This window comes from Nicotiana tomentosiformis, chromosome 1, assembly GCF_000390325.3.
Source record: "Nicotiana tomentosiformis chromosome 1, ASM39032v3, whole genome shotgun sequence".
NCBI lineage: Eukaryota > Viridiplantae > Streptophyta > Magnoliopsida > Solanales > Solanaceae > Nicotiana > Nicotiana tomentosiformis.
Window position 1 is genome coordinate 106,458,926 of NC_090812.1, and position 8,727 is coordinate 106,467,652.

The 8,727-nt window shown below is 36.4% G+C and overlaps 1 protein-coding gene across 1 annotated transcript; it reads right to left on the reverse strand.

Moving 5' to 3' along the window:
• Positions 1 to 1,405: 1,405 nt before the first annotated feature.
• On the reverse strand, positions 1,406 to 1,882 carry LOC138908306 (uncharacterized). Its single transcript, XM_070198965.1, has one exon. The coding sequence runs from the start codon at positions 1,880 to 1,882 to the stop codon at positions 1,406 to 1,408; it is 477 nt and encodes a 158-aa protein (XP_070055066.1).
• Between the last annotated feature and the right edge of the window lie 6,845 nt (positions 1,883 to 8,727).

The window sequence follows — 8,727 nt, forward strand, 5'->3', positions numbered from 1 at the left end:
TCACTTACTGTTGCATGTGTTCCTCCTTCGTGTCAAAAATTCCGTACACTTGGTTTACTACCAGTTGGGAATCACATTTGATTTCCATGACCTCGGAGCCAACTCCCCGGGCCAATTCAATTCCTACAACCAAAGCCTCAAACTCGGCTTCATAGTTAGTTAACAAAACTATTTTTATGACCTGCCTTGGGGTTTCCCCCGAAGGCGTGATTAGGACCACCCCGAGTCCGAACCTTTTCACATTGGAAGCTCCATCCATGAACAAGGTCCAAACTCATGATGTCGTTTCCGACACCAACACAACTTCTGTAGCAGCCAAGGGCAATAACCCAGGACTGAAATCGGCCACAAAGTCAGACCAAAACTTGTGATTTGATCGCAGTCCTAGGCTTGTATTCTATATCGAACTCACTAATTTTGACTGCCCATTTGGCAAATCGGCCTGATAGCCTCAGGCTTGTGAAAAACATTCTGCTATGGGAAGGTTGTCACAACGGCTATCGGGTGGCACTTATAATAAGGCCTAAGCTTTTAAGAGGCGATTACGAGAGCTAAGGCCAGTTTTTTGAGGTGCAGTTAACGAATCTCTTCTCCTGAGAAATTTTTCCTAACATAATAGACAGGAAATTATGTACCTTCTTCCTCCCAGACTAGAACGATGCTTACCGCTACCTTTGAGACCGCTAAGTACATTAGTAATTGTTCACCCTCCCAATGTTTTGATAGTAGCGAGGGGCTTGAAAGATAACGTTTCAGGTCTTTCAAGTCCTGCTGACATTTTGGAGTCCATTCAAAATTGTTCTTCTTCTTCTTCTTCAGTAGTGAGAAGAAGTGATGACATTTTTCTGAGGATTGAGAGATGAACCTTCTCAATGCGGCCTACCTTCAGGTTAGCCTTTGTACTTCTTTTACTCTTGTCAGCTAGTCTGGAATGTCTTCGATGGCTTTGATCTTATTGGGATTTACTTCGATCCCTCTTTGTGAAACCCAGAAACCCAAAAAACTTAAGGTAGCCAATCTGAAATGTGCATTTGTTTGGGTAAAGCTTCATGTTGTGCTTCCTCAAGATATCGAAGGTTTCTTGGAGATGCTTTAAATGATAACCTGCATTCAAAGACTTGGCCAACATGTCATCTATGTACACCTCCATCATTTTATGTATTTGCTTTCAAACATCTTGTTCACAAGCCTCTGATAAGTGGCTCCGGCATTTTTAAGCCCGAAGGGCATCGCATTATAACAATATGTGCCAAAGTTCGTTATGAACTTAGTTTTTTTTTTTGATCCTCCAGGTTCATCTTGATTTGATGTACCCGGAATAGGCATCAATCATTTGATCAATGTTTGGCAGTGGTAATGAGTTTTTATGGCACGCCTTATTCAAGTCTTTATAATCTATGCACATTCAAAACTTGTTATTCTTTTTTGGAACTACAACTACATTAGCTAACCATTCGGGATACTTCACCTCACGGATTGAACTGATGTCAAGTAATAGAGTTGCCTCTTTCTTAACAAACATGTTTCTGACCTCAGCCATCGGGCGTTTCTTTTGCCTTACCAGAGGGATGCTCGGGTCCAGGCTTAGTTTGTGCACTGCCACCTCTAGTGGGATACATGTCATATCCGAGTGCGACCATGCAAAATAATCAATGTTAGCTTTAAGGAAGTTAATAAATCTTGACCTAAGTTCGGGATTGAGTCTTGTTCCCAAGTCAAGCATCCTATCCAAGAATTCCTCGAACAAAGCCACTTGCTCGAGTTGTTCTGTTGTGGATTTGGTTGCATCCGTTTCTTTCGATACCTGGAAGTATCTCGGTACCTGGTGGGATTCCGACGACTCCTCGGCTTTATCATCTTCATTTGGCACAGGAGCAAGCATTGGTTCCTGTAATTGTTATTTGCTGAGCTCTTTCCCTTTACTGTTGGAAACTGATATTACGTTCATTTCTCTTGTTGCCGGTTGGTCTCCCCTAATCCATTTGATTCCCTCTGGGGTCGGGAATTTCAGTAGTTGGTGATACGTTGACGGTACGGCCTCCACCTCATGTAACCATGGCCTACCGAGATTTATGTCATAGCCCATGTCGCCATCCACCACTTCAAATAAGGTGGTCTTTGCTACCCCTTCGGCATTCGTGGGCAGCAGGATCTCTTATCGGGTCGTCACACTTGCCAAGTTGAATCCGGCGAGGAGCTTTGTTGCCCGAATAATACTCCTAATTAATTTGTCTTGATCCAGCACTCTTCATTGAATTATGTTGGCTGAGCTTCCTAGGTTAACCAAAATACATTTAATCTTTAAATCTAGAACATTAAGAGAAATTACGAGGGCATCATTATGCGGCTGAAGAAGTCTGTCGGCGTCTTCCTCCATGAAGGTGATGTCATCTTTGCAACTTCCCGGAGTCTCTTTATATGGGTCATCGATACCTTTGTCTTCTTGGCCACTGAGAAGGTTACACCATTGATTTTATTCCCTCCGAAAATCATATTGACAGTCAAGCGAGGATGGTCTTCCCTTGTCTTTGAGGGTTCTGCATTATCCCGGATGCGGTTGTAATTGTTCTTAGCTCGGCCGCTCAAGAATTACCTAAGATGGCCGTTCTTCAACAGTGTTGCCACTTCCTCGCGTAGATACCGGCATTCCCTAGTTCTGTGTCCATGAGTCACATGATATTCGCACTATAAGTTGGGATCTCTCTGGCTGGTATCAGATCTAATTGGCTTCGGGAATCGTGCTTCTTTGATATTCCTCATCGCCGATACCAACTCCACTACGTTGATATTGAAATTGTAATTTTACAACCTAGGATAAGTGGATTTTTAGGTCCCTAATAAATCTTTTTCTTGTAATGATTTGTTGTTCCGGCCATGGTCAGATCTTCTCTCGGGAGAGAACCTACGTTGACGTCAGAAACACGAGCTGATCATCTTCTATCCTTATCTTCGATTCATATTGGTTATGGATATCCACCCATGTGGTCTCTTGGAATTTGAGCAGGCTTTCCTTTAACTTTTAGTAGGCGTCGGAGCTCCTCGGATTCAAACCCTTAATGAATGCCTTCGCTGCCCATTCGTCTGGTACGACTGGTAGCAATATCCTCTCTTTCTGTAATCTAATAACGAACTCTCACAGCAATTCAAACTCACCTTGTGCGATCCTGAATATGCCTGCATTCCTGGCTTGGACCTTTCTGGCCTCGGCATGGGCCTTAATGAATGAATATGCAAGCATTTCAAAAGAGTCAATAGAATTCTCGGGTAAAAGTGAATACTATGTCAAGGCCCCCTTCGTGATGGTTTCTCCAAACTTTTTAAGCAGAACCGATTCGATCTCATGTTGAGCCAAATCGTTCCCTCTCACAACTGTATTTTGGTATGTCCTGAGGGTCTAAGGTCCAATTGTATTTTGGTATGTCCGGCATCTTGAATCTCTTTGGGATTAACTACGGTGTTCCGCTCAGTTTGAACGGTAACTAGGTATATTTTATAAAATCTCGGCCCTTCAAAACTGGTGGTGCGCCCAAAATATGGTCCATTCAAGCATGAAACTCATTTGCATTCTGATCCATCTACTCGTTCATCTCCCTCATGAATCTCAGGAGTTCTATTTTGAAGGGATCACTGTCGTTGTCGTTATCGGATCCAATATCGGTCCCCCCGGCACGGTCAAAGCCGACCTTACCCCTAGGGGTATTGTTATCAACTCTTTGAGCCGTCTGATTTGCAGGAACGCCGGACGAAGCTAGAACTCTTTCGTTTGAGTTTTTGGAAACGTCTGACAATGATTGCTTCAATTTCGTCATGACCTGCTCCTACCTTGAGAGATGGACCATGATGACCGTTTGTTGCTCTCTCTTAAGATCCTTACTATTTCCGCAACGTGTTTGTTTTCTGCATCATCAAGAGTTAGCTCCCGTACATGTTATGGGTACTATCCTCTACGGAACGGGGTTGCCTCATCCCCCTCGTTTCGGGTGTCATTGATTGAATCCTCGTATTGAGGTAGATTTTCATGTCCCTCAACATTGTGTGCGATGTTGACATCGTTAGCTACCATTTTTCAATTTTTTGCTAACAAATAAAGAATTAAACAAGTTTGTAATAGATGCAAGGGCCAACTCAATTATGCAACTATCTAAGCCCTACGGTGGAAGCCAAACCTTTTATCCGTAAAACGATATAGTTAAATTTGTTACGTGGTTTATAGATATGAGAACTGATTTGATCCAGAAATAATAAATAGATTAGATAAAGAATAAGGCTTAGCGATTAAAATCAAAGGAAATGACAAGCCTGGATCCGAGAGCAATGTCTCCGAGGACAGAAATAAGAACAATATGAAACAGTAAGCAAAGTTATTTTATTTAGCTTGAGAATGGAATGTATCATAAGTTTTGCCAAAGATTCTGTGTCTTACAATGGCCGTTGAGCCTACTATTTATAGCTATACCTAGGAAAACAAGATCCGAATATCAAGCCCTTCTTAAATGACAATAAAGAGGGACATTTGATGAATTTGTAACAACATAACATGAATACAAATATTCTCTACAACAGCTGCCTATTTAATATCAGGGAATATTCTTCATTGAATGCTACCTGATGGTAAGCATTTGATTCTGCTCATTTTGATCTTGTTCCCTTCGGGGTCAGCCCGATGTCACTTGCAATTATTATTCCCGGTACTGGTTACTATCCAATTTATTTTCTACATGTTTTCGGTTACACGTGTCATCTTGCCATTCGATCATTTAATATAAACCAATTTTACCATATACACTTAGTTAAAGCGTAAATAATTTGATTCGTGTTATAAAACAATAAAAGAAGAAGAAGACGAAGAGTATTACAAAGAAAAGTAGAGAGTGACAATTATTATTAATTTTGGGATAAATTACAATGAAATAGAACCCTTCTATTTATAGAAAAGAGTGACTTAGCCACAAAGTAACAATCCCTAGAATCTCTCTAAAATATAGACATTCACAAGAGGAAGAAGAAGAAGAAAAAGAAGAAGAAGAAGAAGAAGAAGAAGAAGAAGAAGAAGAGTATTACAAAGAAAAGTAGAGAGTGAGAATTATTATTGATTTTGGGATAAAGTACAATGAAATAGAACTCTTCTATTTATAGAAAAGAGTGACTTAGCCACAAAGTAACAATTCCTAGAATCTCTCTAAAATATAGACATTCACCTTAAATAAAACTCTATTTATAACACTTCCCCTTAAATGTCTATTCAATAGATAATGTGCCTCGTTAAAACCTTAACTAAAATAAAACCCGGTGGGAAAGAATTCTAGTGAAGGAAAAATAGTACACATGTTTAAAAATACGCCTTTTGGTTGCCTCATTAAAAACCTTGCAAGAAAAACCTTGTGGTACAAAACCTTGTAAGGTAAAAAGAGTACAACGTGTATTAACTCCCCCTAATGAGAGCATCAATTCACATCTTTGAGTCTTTGCATTCCAATCTTGTGCACCATCTTCAAAAGATCGTTGGTAGAGATTTGATAAATAAATCAGTCAAATTAACTTGAACAAATTTGTTTCACTTTGAAATCATCATTCCTGATAGATATGTAATATCGTGGAATGACCTTTTCAATATCTTCATAGGGGTAAAAATTTCTCGCTATCATATTATCATGCTTATAGTTATAGCAAGATACAAATGTGCACAAATTGCACTTAGGGTGTAGTACATCATGACCAAGAATTCTATATCCTTTAAGCAATTTAAATCCTTCAGGGATTATTATATGCGTTAAGTCATATAAGCCATATAAATAGACTTTAGATGCATATCAAGTTTTTATATCATGCTAGATATATATGATAGATAAAGGTGATTGCACACATCATTGACTTTATATTTTCAAGTGTTTGAACTACATAGCCGAAACCACATGTCTTTCATATGAAACCAATTCTATTCAAATTGTGTCTCTTCCATTTGTCCAATATTTTTGTGTCTGTATTCGACAAACTTAAGGTTCTCATCTATACTCAGCGTTATGATAGATGTCGTCAACAAACGTTTTATATCGGCTACAATATTTTTCATAAAGATATAACATAGAGATATTTTTATTCATATATTCAGGTACCTGAATCTCTCCTGAGATTTTATGAAGTGTTATATCATGTGATCTTCTAGATCACTTGCCTCCTTATTATGATCATTTTGATCATTTGCTCATCTTCTTTATCAAGAATTTTATTTGAAACTGATTTGTCTATACGCTTAAGCGTACTATAAACTTTATCCTTCTAGGACTTATTCTTATAGGAGAATTTGTATTGAGAATATAGTTACTTTTTTTGGGTCAGCAAATGTGTTTGGCATGCTTTGCAATATAGTGCAGATGAATTATCTTTTTATGAACTTCAAGTTCATATTATATTATTCGAGAATCTAGATGTACAAATGATAATTCATTCCACGTAAATTTTTCTTAACTGTTTATCTTGTTTCTCCCTCATGTTAGAAAAACTAACTTGCTTTATCAACTTTGAAAAATCACCTTTATGCTTTATGGTGTTAGTCAAAATATATACTGCACGTCAATAATAATAAGATAAAATTATTTGGTTCCTGACTCTGAACCACTTGTGAGGGGAGAATATAATATACTTTCGTATATAACCTATATCAAGCTGATATAGATAACTTCGTTGTCATAAGCAATAGTTTAGCTATTAAGTGGGTGCAGTCAATAAATTATTTTGCTAAACCAATTGTAATGTAAACTAACTTATCAAATGAACTTTCGTGAATAAAAAATCTGGAAATTATGCTATAAATTAAATTACTGAGCAAGAAACCCGGCATTCAAGTTGCGGGTTGATAATAAACGCACATGTAACCATCTCATAGATGCATCTTTATAAGGTTTATATGGCAGATGAATGGGCTCATATTCACCTTTGATAAATTCCAGAATTCAATCTCAATTTTAGTTGGTATAATAATCGCGAGAACAAGCAACACATGAGAATTCATGAAGAATTTTCTTGAACACTTATCCATGTGAATTCTCATTTATTTTGCACATCATGCTTAAATCAAGATTGCTCAATAAGCCATGCTTGATAAAATTACAGTAAACTTCAAGTTTACATTATGATATGTGCAATTATTAATTAAACTCCCAGTTTACTATGACATGGGTATTTTATATCAATAAAGATCCAGTTTCCTGTGTCGTGTAATTTCACCATATTTTTATTTATGGAGTACAAATCAGGCAATAAAGCATGTAAATTTTTATATACATATTACTCTGCTACAGTTGTAGTAATATAAAGATATTAAAATTTCTCATTATTTATAATCTCAATATAACCAACCGCTTTCGCGAATACTTTAGAAACTCAATAAGTTTCTTTGAGACTTACTACAACACAATGCCTTATGGATAATCAATTTTATTCCTTAAAAATAGTAATAATTGGCTCCAAAGCTCTCAATTAATTTTTCACTACCATATATTCATCAACATCTATTTGGTGAATATATTTTAAAGAGAAAGTTATACCATTATGGTCATGGTCAAATTATATGCAAGATTTATTTCTTGCATTACTGTTGTCCTTTAATAATCACATTGCTAAAATATTTTGGCGTATAATAGGTACGTGACCAACGACCATTCATGATATAATAATGATATTATTTTTTTATTTCATCTCAAACCTTCTTCTAGACGTGAGTGTGGTATATTCACTACCACTAGCACATTCATATTCTTCCAAGAATAAATATGTATTCATAAACCAAATGTTATCACATTCACATCGTGAATGGACCATAATCATCTATATGTGCTTTACAAAATCTCATGTCAAATTGATGACAAACATTACTTTCACAGAGTGAAGGATTTTTTTTAGAATCCTTATTATTCTCATTAGCATAATGATGACGATTATAATTTCATCTATTGCCACGTCCACATCCATTGATACCTTCACAATAATAATTTTGTATTCTTTTAGACTTATTATATATTGCTACCATATTCTCTTAAGGGAATGAGGATGAAGCAAATACAATGGGATGAGTTTTCACTTTTTGTGTTCACAATCATACATGAATTTGATCATGACAAGATAGAGAAATTTTACCACTTCGAGTAGTTATAATTTCTTACAAACTCTATTAGAGTTATAATCAAACTTTGTTATCTTTGCTTGTATTTAAAATCAAATTATAAATTTTCAAGAGTTTAGAAGAGAAAAATAAGGTAAAATACTTACTTTCAATCCAGAATTTATTTCTGGAGGAAGTTCATGGAACAATTGACAATCATTATACTCAATATTATATACATGTTGAACACCATGCACATATCCCAAAGTCGGGTGACCAAAGCAGATGTCTCTACTCAATTAGTTAGAGTCTCGTGCTGATAACGTGTTATAAAATAATAAAAGAAGAAGAAGAAGAGTACTGCATAGAAAAGTAGAGAGTGAGAATTCTTATTGATTTTGGGATAAATTATAATGAAATAGAACCCCTCTATTTATAGGAAAAAAGTGACTTAGCCACAAAGTAACAATATCTAGAATCACTCTAAAATATTGACATTCACCTTAAATAAAACTATATTTATAACAATTCGCTGATTTTCTAACTAAAGAAACAAACACTAATTGAAAACCTTCAATAGTATCTTACAATCGTAAATTGTTGAAAACTTTAAACAAACACTAATGATA